The sequence below is a fragment of the Protopterus annectens genome, chromosome 6.part1, assembly GCF_019279795.1.
Source record: "Protopterus annectens isolate FY-2018-M chromosome 6.part1, PAN1.0, whole genome shotgun sequence".
NCBI classification, from domain to species: Eukaryota; Metazoa; Chordata; order Ceratodontiformes; family Protopteridae; genus Protopterus; species Protopterus annectens.
In genome coordinates, this window is record NC_056738.1 from 42,540,805 (window position 1) to 42,561,806 (window position 21,002).

The 21,002-nt window shown below is 38.7% G+C and overlaps 1 protein-coding gene across 5 annotated transcripts in view; it reads right to left on the reverse strand.

The window, feature by feature from the left end:
* MPV17 (mitochondrial inner membrane protein MPV17) overlaps positions 1-21,002 on the reverse strand; it is a 1,215,652-nt gene that overhangs the window by 1,119,094 nt on the left and 75,556 nt on the right. For all 5 annotated transcript variants that reach the window (XM_044075476.1, XM_044075472.1, XM_044075473.1 and 2 more), the window contains one exon: positions 4,776-4,857. In XM_044075476.1, coding sequence (XP_043931411.1) covers positions 4,776-4,848 — 73 coding nt within the window. In that variant the 5' untranslated portion in view covers positions 4,849-4,857. The remainder of the gene's footprint in view (positions 1-4,775; positions 4,858-21,002) is intronic.

Sequence of the window (21,002 nt, forward strand, 5' to 3'; positions counted from 1 at the left end):
CTGATGCTGGTTGAACTTTGTTTCCCTATTTCTTACACCATAACAAGTAAGTATCCAACATTAAAGGACAATGACAACTAGTGGGACATGCTAATGACATCACTACATTATTAGAAATCTAGTAAATATTATCAAAAGAAAGGTAATGGTTATATTAAACTGAAACATGCTACAGTTACATATCCGATTCAGACTCTATTAGGAAACGTACCTGCTCAAATTAAATAACAGAAAAGGAAAAAGAGACCAATACAGACAAATAAATATTAAACAGATTGTATGTAAGATGACTTCAAATACACACACACGCACACACACTCTTACCTCCTCTCCTATAGGAATGTCTACTTGAAATTGCATGTGCAAGTTTGGAATGATTTTGCAGTTTACAACTTTAGTTTACATCTGCAGTGGTGTGCGGGCATGTTTGCAACAATGCATACATGGTCCTCCTCCTTAAAGGAGAAGACGCTGCCACTATTGTGGAACTTAAGTTGTTTAATTAAAAAAAAAAAAAAGATTTTGTAGTTTTGAAGTCTGCTGCCCGGTGCAAACTGCCACTCTCAGCTACCCGTTGCATTAACCTGTGTTTTGATGACCGCAGATGGATGGCAGGTAGGAGTTAGGGGAATATTTTTGTAAGGAAATGTGGGAGAGACCTATTGTTATGGACCATTCAGTCCTCCTACCTGATTAAGCAAAACTACGCAACGCAAAAAGTAATGCTCATTTGCATTACTAGTTACTACAAAAAGTAACTTATTACTATTGCTGCGTTACTATATTGAAACATAATGCCTAATATTACTTGTAACGCCTTACTCCCATCACTGATTCTCAGACACAACAGCTTACAGATACATTTGCAAAATCATATGCAAAGCAGTTTGGCTCCACAAAGTGGGTGATAAATTGTCTGAGTGATATCCAGATTACTTCAGATTCTAAAATCAAATTAGAATATATTGAAAAACAACTATGCAAACTGGATCCCAACAAAGGACAGGGAGGAGACAAAATTAGTAATAATGATCTGAGAACACTTCAGCAAGAATTTACAATACCATTATATTTATTACTTACACAAGGTCTTATAATATGGAGAGATTCTTCAAGAGTAGACACATGCACTTCTTAAATCAGTCTTTAAGGGAAAGGGGGGTAGGAAAAACTCAGTCATACAGACCCTTAAATTTACTTTCATGTTGTGGAAAAATAAAAGAGAAGGTAATTTTGTATAAATTACTGTCAGAAATGGACAGGCTGGGATTTGAAACCATATAGCAGTATGCATATGTTGAAAACAGATCTATTACCAAATGTAATATGATGTTCTATAACAATATAACAGCTATGAATGAAAATTGTGCTGGATGTAATTTATATAGATTTAACTTCAGTGTTTGACAGTCATCCACAAAAACCGATTAATTTAGAACAACTAGTTATTGACTTACTCTTGATAAGATGGACAACTGCATGGCTTACAAATCGGACATGGCAAATATCATACAGCAACTGGATATATGAAACTCAAGGTTACAACCATGGTGTGTCCCACAGGGCTCTGTCCTGGGCCCACACTTGTTTAAACTGTATCTTTCAGATCTATCTTTTTCATCTGAGGTAATCTAAAGTCTGTATATGCAGATGACTTGAAATAGGGTAAACTGATTACACGTTACAGATAGGGCAGGTCTGCAAAAGAACTTGACTAAACTGACCACTTGGACACAAGTTAATACTATGCTAATAAATGCATCAAAGACTAAGCATATGAGATTTGGGAGACATAAATTGGTAGGTGAATATCTAATGAAGCACACGGTGATTGAAACTGCACATTCATTGAAGGACCTGGATATATGGGTAGTTCCAGCATTGAGTCTTTTTCTAATCATAGCAACCAATTGGTTGATGATAGTTATAGAACTATAGGTTGCATAAAAAGATATTAAGTCATTGTTTGTTAGTGATATTAGACCCAAACCTGGGTATGGAATAACAGTATGGAAACCTTATAAGAAAAAAAATCATGAGTCAACTAGAAAGAGTACAGCGGCAATATACCAAGGGCATCCATGGATATGAAAATTTAAGTTATTATGAATGACTAAAATATCTAAACTTGTACAGTGTCTCTTACAGATATCTAAGAGGAGATGTGTTTTAGGTATATAGGGCATTTAGGGACAACTACTTCTGGAAATGTTTGGGGTTAACAAAAAGTACTAGAGAATCATCAGACAACCTAGGCAGAAGATTCTACAGGAATGAGAAGTCTACTAATTGTTTCTCTGAAAGAGCAGCTGATGCATGGAACAGACTACCATATATCACATTAAAGCAAGCACTAGTTTAGATATTTTTAAGAACAGCCTGGACACTCATTACAGGACCAACTGTTTTGGTATATTAGTAGGCTAGAAGGACATTACTGTCCATGCTTGTAATATATGTAAGTATGTATATATGCATATATACTGTAGTTATTGCAAGACTCTCATCTTTAAGAGGAATGAATGGGCTTATGGGCTCTTGCCTCAAAGGGAATGAATGGGCTGACCAGCTCTCCACTCTGAAAAGTTTTGAAAAGGTAAACTGGGTGGCTGAGAGAGAGGTTTGACAGTAATGTGGGGGTTGGGATAAAAAAAAAAGACCTTACATTTGAAGTTTTCAACCTTTGTTAATGTTGCTTGTTAAACACACATCAACTAGTAAAGGAAAGGCAGACTACTCCAGTTATATCAGACAAAATTATTCAAGTGAATAGAATGCACAGTTCCTAGCAAATGACTATGCAGAAGTATCAGAAAATACAAGGGGGAAAAACACACAAAGCTAGAAAATAAAATATTGCCTCTTGAAAAGCTCATCCAATGCAACTGTTATTGCAAGTTAAATACTGCAAAGATGTACACAAATATCCTCTGAGGGGAAAAAAAAGATTACAATAGTCTAATATGCAGTTTTAACACTGCTCACAAGATTAAAAAAGTAACTGTGAGTATCACATCTATCACAGCATCTCTTAAATGTTGTTGTGACTGAGCATGCAACATGAATCAACTTCACTACCAAGTGTTCACATTATAGATGTTGGCTTTAATGTTTCTGTGTACTTGCAGAAGCAACTGCTGACATGTTTGAAAGGTTTAGAAGAATAAACCCATCTGTATTAAATATCGGTATGGTATTTCTTAAGAGAAAGAAAAAAATGCCTGGGTGACAGCCACACTGCTGACTGGAAATAGTGTCTCATGATCAGCAGGCACAAGGGAGCCAAAAAGACAATGATGGTGCTTGCATGTAGGAGACACCCTTTTAACTAGTGTTGATTTAAAACCCACGACTTATGTCCCAGAATAAAAGAATTTTTTATGAAATTAGCAAAAAAAAAAAAAAAAAAAAAAACAGCATTATAAGAGCAGAGGGTAACAGCCAGCCACTTTTTTTAAAGCAATCATGCCATCCCTGAAATTTTCAAGACTTAAATGAGATATTTAAAAAAATGCCAAAGGTATGGTTAATACAAAGTAAGAAAATGATGAAGTATCCATGCTACTACAGAGCTAACCACCTCAGAAAACAGCCATTCAAAATCATATAGTAGTACTTTTAAGTCACACAACTATTAGACTTCTGAAACCATTACCTCTATTCCTACACTACAACAACCTCCAATCCAACAACTATGTACAGGGCATAAACACAAAACATATCCTAGGACTAAGTCAAGAGATTTTTGTTCTTAAACAGGCTGATCTCAGCATATTCCAGCATAACAAAAAGAGGGGGTTGGGGATTGCCATAATGGTTAAGATGTTTACCTAATAATGGTTAAGATGTTTACTTCACAGACACAAGGTACAGGGTTTGATACCTTTGAAAGAAAATGGCTTGGCTTAAAATGGCCCACAATAGAAGCTAGTCTAGTACTTGCCTACAAACCTATAAAAAAATTAACTTCCGTCTTATGTACACTGAGCTGTATGTTGTTGTCTTTCGGCTTTTCCCAGTTAGGGGTCGCCACAGCGGAACTCCGGTCCGCTAATGACTCGCAGTAGATTTTGACGAACGCCGAGGTGCCAGCTCGATGTTCAACCTTCAACGAAGGCACGCCCATTTACACATGTCTTTCGAACGCCCACCCAACCACGGAGAGGACATGCAGACTCCAAACAGAAGGCACTCCCCGCACTCCAGCCGAGAATCAAACGGGAGAACCTCTTGCTGTGAGGCAAAAACGCTACCGCTGCACCACCACGGATGGTACACTGGGCTGTATACATGTCAATTTAAACAGCATTAGCAAGCACACTTACTCTCAAAAACTGCAAAATAGTAATAGAATCAAACAAAATGTAAGACAAAATATACTGTTTCATTTCAGGATGCAACTAATGTGATATCTAGAGACAGAAGTCAAGGTTTAATCACACCTCCTGTTAATTCATGAATGTCCCACTCCCACCCAGTGGATGAATTCAGCATCACACATGTCTCATGAAGATAAAGTGCTTTAAAATGTTTTAGAAACTCTCCATCCCCAAATCAAACTGTAAAATCAGTTTTAATACAGATCTATAGCAGTTTCTTTGTTAAAGCGAAGCTTCGTCTCTTTGGATGGCAATTTCCTTAATACATACTAACATGTTAACAACTGCAAATAAAACACAAATAGTTTTACTTGTTACAAGTCTAAACAGCAACAATAGAAAACTGACCAAAACTGTAAGCAGAATTATACAAACAGTGGCTAGAAGCTTCCTTACCAGTTGTGAGAATCTGCACTTTCCAAGGGTGTTTAAACAACAGTGTTTGATAGGATCTCCACAAACCTGACATATTTTAAATCTGAAATAAAAAAATATACAGCTGTTAAGTGGTCCACATATATTATGAAAACAATTTTTATTACTTAATGCATCTTTAACAGAAGCTACTAGACTGATAAAACCTGGGAAATATGTCAGATAATCTGGATCGCCAGTCAGCTTTATAGAACTTTTTGATAGCCGAATATGAGCAAAGTGATGCACTTCAGAAATATAAGCATAGCACTGTAGAATTCCACCAAGGGTATATCTTGTCTCCCCTGTGATTTACAGTTAGCATGGACAGAATGTCCCTGAAAAAAAGAGTTTGAGAGAGTACTCAGTTTGCAAATATAGCTGTTGAATCTCTATTCTTTGCAAATGATGGCCTTTTAACCTCAAGTGACTGATCTCTAATGTGCACTTCTGTGGTTTGGTGCTTTAATGAGAAACGGGAGAGAACAGACTCAAATCAGAGGTCACGTTTCTGTCTCAGAAAGGAGTGGGTTGCCCTCTGCAGGTAAGGGAAAAGCAGAGGTCTTGGATCTTGCTCATGAGAAAAGGTAAAAAGGACTAAGGGGACCATCAGTTAGGTGCAGTGATGACAGTACTGCAGACTGTGGGGATGAAATAGTAACGGAGACCGAAGAAAATGCCCTAAATTTGCCAGTTAATCTATATCCCCATCCTCACATGCTGTTAGATCTTTTGGTAGCAACTAAAAAGTTGATCTCATACATCCAAGCAGTGATAATGAGCTTCACCCGCAGAGGCACTCAATCGCCAAGCAGTCTGGGAAGATCTTGGAACACAGCCACTGCTCCTCAGGACCGAGGTGAGATACATAAAGTGGTCTAGACACCTAGTGAGGATGCCCCTTAGCTGACTCCCATGAGAGGTCTACCAGCACTATCTACTGGGACCTATGGAAGATTCAGTTAATACTGGAAAGATCATCTCTCTCAGATGGTCTGGGAAAGCACTGGCATTTCCCAGGAGGAACTGGAAACTGTTGCCAGAGGCAGAGAATATTTTGGTCTGCCATGCTCTGCTTTCTTCCACTACAACCTTCATCAAGACAAGTGGCTTAACAAGACTGCTGGATGAATGGAAAAACATAAGTAATCTATACTGTTAATATTAAATGTAAAATATTTACTGGAAGGCATGGATGTAAATTAAACTCATTCATGCACTGCAACTACACTTTCTTTAAAGGAAAACTATCACAGATGTTGATAAGTACATACTGTGCTTGCTCAGTAGATTTCAAAATATAGATCCCAAAATACATGTAGGAGCTATCACAAAAGTTGTTAAACGCATAATAGCAACCCAAATTTAAATACAGGTTCATTTTTCATCAGAGTCTTTAAGTTCATAACAAGCAGTTGTTGTTTTTCTTTCGGCTTTTCCTGGTTAGGGGTCGCCACAGCGGAACTCCGGTCCGCTAATGACTGGCAGTCTATTTTTATGGTGCCGAGGTGCCAGCCCGACGCCCAACCTTCAACCAAGGCACGCCCATTCATGCATGTCTTTCAAATGCCACTCGACCGCGAGGAAGACATGCAGACTCCACACAGAAGGCGCTCCAGCCGAGAATCGAACGGGAAAACCTCTTGCTTGCTGTGAGGTGACAACGCTACCGCTGCACCACCACGGCTTATAGAAGTTCATAACAAGCAGTATTTATTTCTAACAGATGCAAACTAGAGAGAGGTTACTATAGTTTGTGCTTTCCAGAGTTCAACAATGTTGGTCATAAATCCTAATAAGCATCAAAAACTATGCAACAATGTATTTGAAATTATGTTATTAACCACTGCATTTGTAAAGTGGAAACTCTGCTTACGCTCTGCCTTCTTCTGTTGATGCTAGCCTACTATGGCCTAGTGCCAGAATACAGGAAAGGGTGCAGTATTTCTTAAGTTAATCTTATAATGGGATTTGTTAAGAGTGCTTGGCGGGATATGAATTCTTTGTAAAGATCTCTCCACCCATTAATTCCCTAGCATTTTTAATGAGCTGTTTGATTGCGGTCAGTAATCGACAGCAGCCTAAAGAATGTGTAGTGTTCTAAAATTAAAACTGTATGACATCATTTCTGACTTCACCATCATTAGGGGAGGACAGTGTTTCATGGTTCTTGAAATCTGAGATTTGTAACAGTTTTATCAGCCTGCTTACTAGCCAAAGAGTTTAATGTTTGGCAGTTTTCATCCTCCACTGTTTTTGTTGTTGTTGTTGTTGGGGGGGTTCCCTTTTTTTTCTCTCCTCATGTGTTTATATACAACTTTATGGAAGGCTAGGAAGGATTTTCCATTGATTTCGACGAAGGCATTGTTTTAATGTGTTAACGGATCAAGGAGAAGACACTCGTTTTGATTAGAGAGGCTCTTGCAGAGGGTTAAGGTACAGCCTCATAGGTACTTACTAGGCTATTTATCCGTGAAGATATTAAGCAGCTGAGACTTTTATTCCCATGGAAGGTTTAGTCCTTATGTCTTGCATACAAATAGCCCACACGTATGCTTCCTTTTTTTCCAGCCTTTTGTTACTTGAGTTGATATACTCCCTCAATGTTTTGTTTATTTAATCAGCTCTGAGCACATCTGACTTATTTTTTCCTCTAAAATTACTGGAATTCATATCTTGTACCAAAACTGAAGCTTGAACAACTTTTTGCTGAACAGCTGCAGGATTCTTCCCAGTCAATCTCTTCTTTTCACTTTTTCTAGTTCATTTTCTTTCAGGCTCTCTAAGTTTCATCTTTCTGGCATCCAGGCAGTGCATTTACTAGCCAGTAATGGAATTTTACTAAAACAGGCAGAATTGAAAGAATAAAAATAATAAACTCAGTGATAAACCAAACCGTGCTTTAATGCACAAATTCAGTAAAAAATCCAGTTTTTTATCAGTTATTTGGTTTATACGTTTTAAAGTGAGAATTGAAAGAATGTTTTAGAGTTGTGGGGTCCAACAAAACTACAAACACAGGAATCTTCAAACTTGGGATCCAAAAAAGTTCAGTCTTTGGCCTACTTCCATTTTCAATTTCTATAAAATGACCTCCCTTATAATCTACCTTATATTAACTGTATCCTATACTCAGCAGCATGCAATGACCCACCTTAAACAAATAAGTTCAAAGATGTCAAAGCTGTAAGAAACTAGATGAACAATAAACTCTCAGTAAACACACTGAAGACCAGTGTAATGGTCTTCAGCAATCCCAAAAAACTAAAAAAAAAAAAAAAAAAAAAATCCAAAACTCATAATCACTGGCCCATCTAGATATCACCTACGTACAGCCACACATCAAAAATATCAGTGTTATCTTAGATCAACATCTCTCCTTTCACACTCGCACAGAATCCCAAGTTAACAAAGTGTTAACTCGGCTAAAAGTCACTTACAAAATATCTAACTTGATCACTACTAAAGCTAGGCAAGTCATAACTGTTACTGTACTGCTCCCAAGACTTGAATATGACCTCACAATTACTGTGCTGCCTTCTGCTCAGAATACTCCCCTAACTCAAAATGCTCAGAACAACATTCCCAGATTTATTTAATCTATCTAGTAAAAGGGAGTACCTTTGCACTACACTGAACATAAATGAATGACTTCCAGTGAAAGCCACAGCTTCACTGCTGTTTAACACACTTACTTTTAAGAGTCTGTTGAGCAATAATGTCCCCCCCACAAATTACACTTCAGAAACCAAAGCTATTCACTCATGAATCATGACCCTATCCTAGCTAAACTCCGGTGAAAATTCACTTACTAAAATTGCACTTGGAATGTGTGTGGCATTCCTGAAAAAAATTAGGAATTCTGAACACCTACAAATGTTCAAAAAATTCCTCAAATCTCACCTCTTCAAAGAACATAAATTAAATTGCTTCAAAGAGGAAACCTAATGACCCCGTATTTCCATAAATATAATTGTTTCAGAGATGCACCCTAATGATCACGTACTTCTATAAATGGAATTGCTTCAGAGATGCACCCTTATGGTCCCGTACTTCCATAAAAAAAAAAAATTGCTTCAGAGAAGAACCATAACAATCCTGTACTTCCATAAATGCAATTGTTTCAGAGATGCACCCTAACAATCACGTACTTTCATAAATGCAATTGTTTCAGAGATGCACCTTTATGATACTGTACTTACATAAATGTAATTGTTTCAGAGATGCACCTTTATCATCCCATACTTACATAAATGAGATTGCTTCAGAGATAAACCCATATGATCCCATACTTCCATAAATGGGATTGCTTCAGAGATGCACCCTTATGATCCCGTACTTACATAAATGGGATTGCTTCAGATAGAGTATGACCTTGGCAGTACACTACTTATAAAAATGTGTCCATCCCATGTAAATTGAATTTTATCAGAATCTCAATACACCAATCTCACAGGACAAATTGCGAGCTATATATACCACTGACAGAATAGTTAACAACCCATGTTAATTGAGTCAATTACAAAGTACCATTACACTGGAATCATACAGAATGCTGACAGCTGTCTATACCACTGATAAAGTGTGATTGTTCCACAGAAGTCAATACAGACATCCTCCCACTGGAATCATGCAGGCCACATTCTTAAATAGATATTATAGTAATAAAAGTGTTACCATCATACCAAAATTATATCACTTGAATCATACAAAAGATATTTTATCCTAGAAAAAAATGTGATAATCCCAGGAGACCAAATTCAGTACAACTGTCTCCCTCAGCCATACAAAACAAATATTCAACTACCTCGGCAAATGATCAAGCAACCTAATACAACTTCTTTTCCACATGACTCAAACAAGGAGCATTTCCTTGGTAGCTCTAGCAGTTACAAATGTGTAGTCAGCTTACAGAAATGGAGTCAGTATAAACTTTATGCCTTTGGATTCATACAAGGGACATTCCTAGACATACTACTAATAAAACTGGAAAGCCGGAATACTTAAAGCGTCTAAAGTTATATGAGATTATCACAGTTTACTAATGAAGTGTGCATCTGGGAATGTGGTTTGCATGAATTAAGTAGGAGGATGACTGTAACGACTCCATTTAATTGAGGTGATTCTTCTTTTATCAATGGTATATATATCGTCCAGTATAAAATAGCTATGCCTACAATCACAAAATGTTTTCACAGCTTCAGCAACAACTGTTAAACCTGTGATCAATCCTTAAAGACGGTGAGGGTGAGTTAGTACAACCCTTTACCCAAATCAGTCATATAAAACCATTTCCCAGCTATGACCACAAATGACAACCAACTTCCCACCTGAAGAATGAAGGCTACACTATTTGCCAACTATAGCAATGCTAACATCCTACATAAATGCAGGAACTACAGCTTTCCTCCTAATGGATTAATATATAGCATATTCCCAGATATAAGCATAATTGACAAAAGCGAGCTCACACCATGTAAACTGAAACATAACGGCTATCTTTGCACTAGTACCATAAAGGACACATTCCAATGTACACCACTGATAAATATGTGACCATCCTTCAAAAAACAGAAGATATTAAAGCTATCCCATAAACTGAGTCACTTCAGTCATTATCCCATGGGAATCATACATGATACATTTCCAGATATGTACAGCACTGAAAAAAGTGTAATTTTCCTACAATAATCCAAGTCTAGAAAAGAAATCTGCTCACCAGAATCATGGCCTGCAGCTGTTCTTCCGTGTGAGTTTTGCAGAACATTTTTCTAGATGTATACACAAGTGGCAAAAGTGGAATCATCCAGTGTAAATTCTGTCAGTACACCTTTCATCATACCAGAAACACATAAAATAAATTGCAAGCAGTATATACCAATCACTAAAGGTGCGATCATCCCACTTAAGGTGACTCATTGTTGCCATTATCCACTGGAACCACAAACTGTATTCCCTGTTATGCAGTTAATAAAAGTACAATCATCTTATACAAACTGACACTGTAACCGCTTCCCACTAACTCATATACAAGCATTCCCAGATGGTATATAAAGGACAAAAGTTTAAGCATTCCACCTAAACACATTTGGCCAATGGAAGGTGAGTACACAAAACTATGACCACAATACTTCAGTTAAGTCATTACTCTTATCTACCCGTGGTATCAAAGCAAAACACATTCCCATGCCATATATAAAAGTGTCACATGTAAACTGAATGAATACAACTATATTCTCATTGGGATAGTACTACATAGCCCTGCTATGTATGCAACATAAAAAAAGCATTTACTCTCCTTAAAACGTTATCTTTACAGGTCCTCTCCAAAATATATTAACTGTTCTACTTGTTACCATTAAGTACACTTTATCATTTTAAGATGTTTAAAATGCACTGACTTCATAATAGTATTGTACAGGGTGGAGTATCATGATTACCCTCCAAATCTGGGAAAAAGACAATTCTGTACCCTCTAAATTTGGGGGAAAAGACAAGTTAGAAGCACCTTTCAGGCAGATGGAGCACAACACTGGCTACCACTTAGAGCTTCCATAGCTTTCAAAGGTGTAATACACTTTGCTGTCACAAAAATGTGTGTCAGAGTGAAGTGTCTAATAACTTTAAAAGACTTTTGTTCTTCAGAGGGACACTTTGCTTCTGCCAGAAGTGTGTGGCAGCACTGTGTTTTACAGCTTTCAAAGCTGAAAACACGTCACACTCCATAGTTTTGTTTCTGTAACTGGTATTACATGAAGCAGACAAAGGTCTATGCACTACAGAGAATTATTGGGTCCCTTTGATCATAACTGCTTGTTATGCATTTCATACATGGATGTCAATGCTCACCTAGCACACAAATTAAGTCACAACTGCAGACCTGATCATAATCCTCTATTTTGTTCTGCAAATTCAGGAAAATACAAAAAAAGTGTTTTTGTTTGTTTTTTAATACTTGCGTGCTAAGATCTGAGCTTACAAAGCATATATGTAAAATGTAAAGCTACTTAGTATTAAACTTTTAATTATAAAAGTAAGGCTACCACTCAAGAAATAAGCAAATCCATTTTAATTTTATTTACTTACAGTTAAGTGACAATGCAAACTAAATGATGTAATATAAACACAGTGCACCCCCCCCCCCCGTAAAATTTATTTAAATACTGCCTTGAACAGCTGCAGGCCATGATTCGGAAATAGACTGCCCATACATGTCAAGCAGAGTGCCTCTTTGGCCCTCTTCAAAAGGAACCTTGACGATTGGATGGGAGAAAGGAAATTCACCCCGGGATCACATCAGTCACCCTGCTAGACAGGGGGTCCAGGGAAGTAAACAGTGTGGGAAGAAATAGCCAGGGAATTGTTATGGCTAGGCTTGCATAGGCCCTAGGGCCAATAGCCTAGTACCAACCTATGAACCTATGATGAGAAAGCACTAAAGAACATGAAGCGGTGTCACTTCACCTTAATGTTCTTGAGACTGGTGTAATTATAACTGTTCACTGCAGAGATCTTTAAAGGTCCATGTTTATTGACTTGAAAACCGGATCACCCTTATGAAGGTTTTCCTCTTAACTAAACAAGTAACCCATTTAGCTCTACACAGGGTAAAAAGTGAGCCTTCAGGGTCATACAGATAAGAGCCAGCAAATTATATTTAGAAGTAGTTTGTTTATAACTTATTCAAGTTTTTTTGCAGACGAAGCTACATAAACTGGGGGAGCCACTGTAGTGTAGGAATAACAATACTGTTGTCAAGTGTCTTGGCCTGGCTTCATTAAGAAGTAACTGAATGGTAGGTGGGGAGTTGAGAATGTGTTTTGGAAATACAGTTGTGAATAGGAGTAGAAAAAATAAGAACTGTGTCTAACCAAACCCACTGATGCATGCAGCAAGTTCACATAGCTTCAAATGTGCCACCATCAGGTACAGAAATATTTTACTTCTCCTTAACCATGTTAAGAGACTGAGTATTCAGTATTAGTTTAAGGGTGTGCATACACAATAAAGTATTAGTTTAACTTATGCAACCAGCATATTGTACATTTTTTATTTTTTATATTTTTTTCCCCTAACAGATTTGTTTTTCAATTGAATTGTACAGTTTATAGGTCACATTAAAGGTGGAAAAAGTTTTGAAATGATTTATTGTTGTCTCTTTTTTTTTTATATCACAAAAACTTTTTATATCAAAAAAACTGGCATTTTAACAGGGGTGTGTAAGCTTTTTATATCTATATCTAATATATATATGTATATGTATATGGGTCTACCTGAAAACACCAACACACCAAAACACCGACGACGAGAACACAGAGACCGGAAGATCGACAACTGACATGACTGACAGTTTAAAAGCCCGACGCTGAGAACACCGACATGTTATGGTAAGTGCGCGATAGTGACAGACTTTAGGGTTATGGGTGGGTTAAGTGAGTTAGGGTTAGGGCGCGGGTAAGGTAAGTGTGTGATAGTGACGGACCTTAGGGTTAGGGTTTGGGTTAAGGTTAGTGCATAGATAGTGGTGTATGTAAGGTTTAGTGTAGGTTTGTAAGGTTTTTGGTGTGCTTGTGTTGTGTGTGTTTTTCGGAAAAGGCATTTGTTTTGTTGATTGTGGGGATTGTGGTTTGTCGGGCATGTGAAGTTTTGTGCTTTTAAACGGTCTGTCATCTCAGTTGTCGATCTTCCGGTCTCAGTGTTCTCGTCGTCTGTGTTTGGCTACTGTTGGCCGAAGGAGGAGAAGAGGCGGAAGGCATGGCTGAAGGCAGGAAGAGAGGAGAAAGGCTAGGACTGTGGTAGTGAGGGTCAGAAATTTGAATGTTGGCAGTATGACTGGTATAGGGAAAGAGCTAGCTGATATGATGGACAGAAGGACGCAAGAGACCAGATGGAAGGGGTGTAAGGCTAGGTGTATCGGAGGTGGGTTCAAATTGTTTTAACATGGTGTGGATGGGAGGAGAAATGGCGTAGGAGTTATTCTGAAGGAACAGTATGCTAAGAGTGTTTTGGAGGTGAAGAGTGTGTCAGAGTGATGTTTATGAAGCTGGAAACTGATGGTGTAATGATGACTGTTGTTAGTGCATATGCTCCACAAGTTGGGTGTGCAATGGATGACAAAGAAAGATTTTGGAGTGAATTGGATGAAGTGGTGATGACTGTACCCAAGGGTGAGAGAGTGGTGATTGGAGCAGATTTCAATGGGCATGTTGGTGAAGGGAACAGAGGGGATGAGGAAGTGATGGGTAGGTATGGTGTTAAACAAAGGAACGCAGAAGGTCAGATGGTAGTGGATTTTGCGAAAAGGATGGACATGGCTGTGGTGAATACGTATTTTAACAAGACGGAGGAGCATAGGGTGACATACAAGAGTGGAGGAAGATATACACAGGTGAAATATATTTGAAGGGGACTGGAGACTGTAAAGTGGTGACCGGAGAAAGTGTAGTTAGGCAGCATAGGATGGTGTTTTGTAGGATGACGTTGGTGATCAAGAAGAGGAGGAGGAGTGTGAGGGCAGCACCAAGGATCAAATGGTGGAAATTGAAAAAGGGTAATTGTGAGGTAGAGTTCAGGGATGAGTTAAGACAGGCACTGGGTGGCAGTGACGAGTTACCAAATAGCTGGGTAACTACAGCAGAGCTAGTAAGGGAGAGGCTAGAAAGGTGCTTGGTATCACATCAGAACAGAGAAAGGATGACAAGGAGACATGGTGGTGGAATGAGGAAGTACAGGAGAGTATACAGACAAAAAGGTTGGCAAAGAAAAAGTGGGATTGTCAGAGAGATGAAGAAAGTAGACAGGAGTATAAGGAGATGAGGTGCATGGCAAAGAGAGAGGTGGTGAAGGCTAAGGATAAGGCATATGAAGAGCTGTATGAAAGGTTGGGCACTAAGGAGGGAGAAAAGGACTTGCACCGATTGGCTAGACAGAGGGACCGAGCTAGGAAAGATGTGCAGCAGGTAAAGGTGATAAAGGATAATGAGGGAAACATACTCACAAGCGAGGAGCGTGTTGAGGAGATGGAAAGAGTACTTTGAGGGGTTGATGAATGAAGAGAATGAGAGGGAGAGAAGGTTGGATGATGTAGGGATAGTGAATCATGAAGTACAATGGATTAGCAAGGAGGAAGTAAGGATAGCTATGAAGAGGATGAAGAATGAAAAGGCTGTTGGCCCAGATGACATACCTGTGGAAGCATGGAGGTGTTTAGGTGAAATGGCAGTGGAGTTTTTAACCAGATTGTTTAATGAAATCTTGGAAAGTGAGAGGATGCCTAAGGAATGGAGAAAAAGTGTTTTGGTACCGATTTTTAAGAATAAGGGTGATGTGCAGAGTTGTAGTAACTACAGAGGGATTAAACTGATCAGTCACAGCATGAAGTCATGGGAAAGAGTAGTGGAAGCTAAGTTAAGAAGGGACGTGATGATTAGTGATTAGCAGTATGGTTTCATGCTGAGAAAGAGCACTACAGATGCGATGTTTGCTCAGAGTGTTGATGGAGAAGTACAGAGAATGTCAGAAGGAGTTGCATTTTGCTGACTTGGAGAAAGCATATGACAGGGTACCTAGAGAGGAGTTGTGGTAGTGTATGAGGAAGTCAGGAGTGTCAGAGAAGTATGTAAGAGTGGTACAGGATATGTACAAGGGTAGTGTGACAGTGGTGAGGTCTGCGATAGGAGTGACGGATGCATTTGAGGTGGGGTTACATCAAGGATCAGCTCTGAGCCCTTTCTTATTTGCAATAGTGATGGACAGGTTGACAGACGAGATCAGACAGGAGTCCCCGTGGACTATGATGTTTGAGAGTAGGGAACAGGTGGAGGAGACACTGGAGAGATGGAAATATGCTCTAGAGAGAAGAGGAATGAAGGTCAGCAGGACTAAGACAGAATATATGTGTGTAAATGAGAGGGAGGATACAGGAATGGTGAGGATGCAAGGAGTAGAGGTGAAGAAGGTGGATGAGATAAAATACTTGGGGTCAATAGTTTAGAGTAACGGTGAGTGTGGAAGAGAGGTGAAGAAGAGAGTACAGGCAGGATGGAGTGGGTGGAAAAGAGTGTCAGGAGTGATTTGTAACAGACTAGTACCAGTAAGAGTGAAAGGGAAGGTCTACAAGAGTGTAGTGAGACCAGCTATGTTATATGGGTTGGAGACAGTGGCATTGACAAAAAGGCAGGAGTTTGAGCTGGATGTGGCAGAGTTAAAGATGTTAAGATTTGCACTGGGTGTGACAAGGGTGGACAGGATTAGGAATAAGTATATTAGAGGGTCAGCCCAGGTTGGAAGGTTTGGAGACAAAGCCAGAGAGGCAAGATTACGCTGGTTTGGACATGTGCTGAGGAGGGATGCTGAGTATATTGGGAAAAAGATGCTAAGGATGAAGCTACCAGGTAACAGGAAAAGAGGAAGGCCTAAGATAAGGTTTATGGATGTGGTGAGAGAGGACATGCAGGTGGTTGGTGTGACAGAGCAAGATGCAGAGGACAAGAAGAAATGGAAACAGGTGATCCGCTGTGGCGACCCCTAACGGGAACAGCCGAAAGATGATGATATATTTTATATATATATATATATATATATATATATAAAAATAAATATACACACATATACATATGTATATATATATACATATATATATATATATATATATATATGTATATATATACATACATACATATACATACACACACACACATGTACATATATATATATATATATATATATACACACACACACACACACACACACACACACACACACACACACATACATGTATGTTTACATACACACATATATACACACACACACAAAGACAAACTCTACTAGTTGTGGACATGCATGTTTCAGACTTTTTATTGATCTCATCAGCTCAGTATAAATGGATATTTTGGCTATACTTCAGAAACACAGGGTCTTTAAACCCAGCTGATACCCATAACGATTAAGGTGCCTGCAAAATATCCCAACTAACATCCAAAACAAGGGTAAAAAAGTCACATGGCAAACCATTCAGTAAAACCCATATGCATATCTATAAATATACAAGTATATATATATTTTATATATAGATGATATATATATTTTATATATATATATATATATATATATATATATATATATATATATATATATATAAAATACATATATACACACACACACAATTACAATATATAGTGGTTGACAATGTTGAAATCCTGATAAAAGTGGTAATTTTGCTTTCCTGTGTACTTTGTATGGGAATCTTCAGTGCTACACTGCCATCTTCTGTCTAAGAGCAAAACTGCAGCTGACCATCCTTTTTTTTTTTTTTTTCTACTTTTTGCCTGCTTTTTTTCTTTTGGCTTGAAACTGCTTCCCATTAGTGCAGTCAGTAACCAAGTTAACACTCTGATTCATATGCTGCTGTTTCGGCTGCACAAAAGAGATCATCACATAAACACTGCAACAGAAGACCCAAGACAACTGAATCCAATGATACTGTGCTTCATGCAGATATTAGCAGCACGTTACAGTTAACAGTTCTATGCCTTTACAGAAAACGTCTACTAAAATAAAGCATCTAATTTTATTAAACTGTCTACATGACTAATACTACTATTAAGATGTCCACAATCATTTCTACCTTTCTTCTCTTTCAGTATACTGAGTGAAGAATGTACAGCTATACTCGCAACTGTTCCATCTGTAAACTAAAGCATCTTAAAGTAGTTCTTTACATAAAATACACAGCATGTTCTCAGTACAAAGAAAACGGGAAGGCACAAAACCACTGGATCCAATGCTATATACTTACATTTTTCCACCTGCACAAAATACAGCAACTCATTGCAATATTACAATTATAAAAATTACAAGTTGCACACTTTCTCAGAAAACATACATTAATCTTACTCAGATTGTTTCCTGAGTGACTTAAAAAATATCCAGGATCAATTCTGCCTTGGTTTGAATACCGAGTGAAGTGCATAGTGACTTTCAATGTAGTGCTGTTATAACAGTGCACAGCACAGCATTGTCTGTCAGTTCTGTCGTAAAATGTAGAGCATGGTCTTAGTTTGTCTGCTCTTTATGTGGAAATCTGTAGATATGTAGATCTTACTGCTGCTCCTTTGCTGTAAAAGTTATGATACACTAGACCAATTACTACCATTTCAGGTCTTATTCAGTATTACTTTTTGGAAATGTACTGCAAAGGTTTTTTCTCAGCTGCCGTTCTGAGACTGCTCTGCTTGTAAGCGTTTCACCACTGTCGCTAACCTTTTTCAGCGGACTGTGCTAACTAAAGGCTAAGCTTGTATAGATAAGTGACATTGTGCTGTCTTATTTGTTGTTAATGCACTGTGAATGTTTTCTTTCTCAGTTGTTGGCTCTGTGACTGCCCTGTTTGAAAGCATTTCGTCACTGTCGCTAATTGTAATCTACTCAATGTACTAACTAAAGGTTTAGCGCCGTTTTCCAGGCTCTGTCTTTTGTATCTGCCTTACATTGTTTACCATTAATTGTAATCTACTCAATGTACTAGCTTGAGGCTTATCACCATTTTCCAGGCTGTGTCTTTTGTATCTGCCTTACATTGTTTACCAGAACATAGTCGCTACTGTCCTACGTGTAAATTACAGCACGTGACTTATGATTTGCAACTGTCCTTCTCTTCTACATCTTATCTGCCCCTTTTTTGCATTGTTTTATTTACTTTCATTTGACCCCCTTTGGGACCGTTGGCCTGCTATACCTTGTCCCTGCCATACCTTGTTGCATACACTGAAATGCTTATGCTAAGCAGGAAAGGTATTTACTACTGCTAGCTGAATACTCAATTTTTTCTGACTTAAGCAAGCTGTACATTCATTATTTACAACTTAATTACACTGAATGTACTATTTTTCTCCTCTGCTGTATGTGTTTTTTTCCCTACATCTAGCATTTTGCCACTGTCACCAACCATTTTAGTCTGTCTAATCTTTTAGTTACTTTAATTAATTTCCTCTACTGGCTGGACATCATGCATTTGCTTATTTTTAAGCCCTAACTCCCTGTCGCTCATGCTTAGCCAAGTGTTATCACACCATGGCCTGGTCCCTGTATTCATACCTTCATGTAGTTGGTTATCGATCTTTGTTTTTTATGCTAGGAGTTTAAGGACTCCCTTGTAGACCTTTTTGGCGCTGGTCTGCCTCTCCCTGTCCCTCCCTCGTAGTGTTTCTCTCACATTGACCAGTTCCTGCTATTCCTTTAGCTACCACCATTTTCTTTAATTTTAACCACATATCCTATCTTTAATTACTGCTTTATCTGCCCAATCTGAGCTGCATGCTCATTTGTTTACTAGAATATATTTAAACATATATATATGCATAATATTACTGTACTTCAATATAAAGGTCGTTTTAGAGATATAATACCTGATGCTCTGGTGCATTACCTTGACTTAATATCTGCTGTTTGTGCTTTGACTACCTGCTACCCTAAATGTATTACTGTTACTCATGGCAAACCATCTGTTGTTTTAAATGAGGAATAACTGAATCTTTGTGACTTTGTCCATCTCCTGCGATGTTTTAACCTATTCTGTTAGCTGTATATTTTGTCTCACTGCCTTTGTGTCCTCACTGCCACCTCCACACTAATTTCACACCTCTACCCCCTACCATCACTCATATCTACACTCACCCTTATCCTACCTTACACTCACTTCTACTGTCCCACTACTCAGTTACTCTTCTAATCCCTATTCCCATTGCCCCTTGCAACTCACTTGTCTTATTTGTTATGTTTTTCAGGTTTACCCAATTGCTACCTGTGTTTCCCTGACTCTACTTCAGGCCCAAACTCACTAGAAAACCACCTTCTGCCAAACATCTGCTGTTTGTTCCTTCCTTAGAGGAAATTTACCTAAGTACGTACTGCTCACCTGAAGATTATATTTGCTGCCTATAATCTCTGGCCTACCCCTGTGTTGGCTGCAGTTCATCCGCTGACCACTCCCCTCTCATCTACCTCTTCCTCCAACTCTTACCTTAACATCCCTCAGTCTTCCTACCCCCCTCTCCACCCTACTCCTCTCCACTGTTGATCCTTACCTCCTTTCTCAACTATTCATTTCTCCATACCCATTTCTCTTCTTATCTGCCTGCTCACTCTCCACTGTAACTAATACCTCCTTTCTGAACTACTCTTTTGCTCTTTACCCACTCCTCCTTTAACCTGCTTGTTCTCCTATCTACCACAGTAAGATATTTTAATAACTCCCTATACCTGTCCTACCCTGCTCTTCCTTACATCTCTAGACTTGTACCTTGCTTCCTACCTCCAGCTATCCTAATCTCAGGCCCACTATCTCTGCTTTTGCTAGAACCCTACACACTTTCCTCTCCCTTTCTTTCTCTTTTCACTGATTTTTTTCTTCAGACTTTCCTTTTGGGTGTAGCCCCACTCCATTCTCCCGCACTATGCTCAGACTCACTTTGCTCCCCTACCCTACCCCCATTCCCACCCACCCCAGTACAATTTCCTTTATACTTAACAACCCTCCCCTTCCTGACCAGCCATCCACTACAAATTCACTTCCTGTCTAGCACCACTCCCACAATCCAACACCCAGTCACACTTAACATAATCATCTATTCTTCCCTTCCCTGCCCAGCCATCCACTACAAATCCACGCCCTGTCTATTACCACTCCCACAATACAACACCCAAACTTAGCATATTCACCTACTTTATATTATTTCCTACAATTACCCCCTTCCCTCCTTAACCAAACCTCTCCTCATGCTGCATCTACTTATATCTGCAACATTACTCACTATACTCTATTACTACCTCCTCTATCACTCTTAACTCTCAAATCCATTATTTTGTTCCCCTATCTCACACTCACACTACAACTTTCCAACTTCACTTTCCTTTACCATCTCTCCAGACCTATTTAACTCTACCACCATAACTCTGCACAAAAGACACATACTTCAAATTCTCAAACCAACCAACAGGATTAAATACAGACCTCCCAAATACTATCTACCTTTTACATGACGTGCTTTTCTCTATAAAACATTTACTCTCCTCTGGAGACATCCATCCCACCCCTGGCCCCTCTTCACCTTGCACCTCCCTCTCCCCCCTTCATCCACCTTAAAACTACCTCCTGCTCTCAACCTTCTTCCAACAACCAACCAGATATACACCCTCAGCCCCAATACCCAA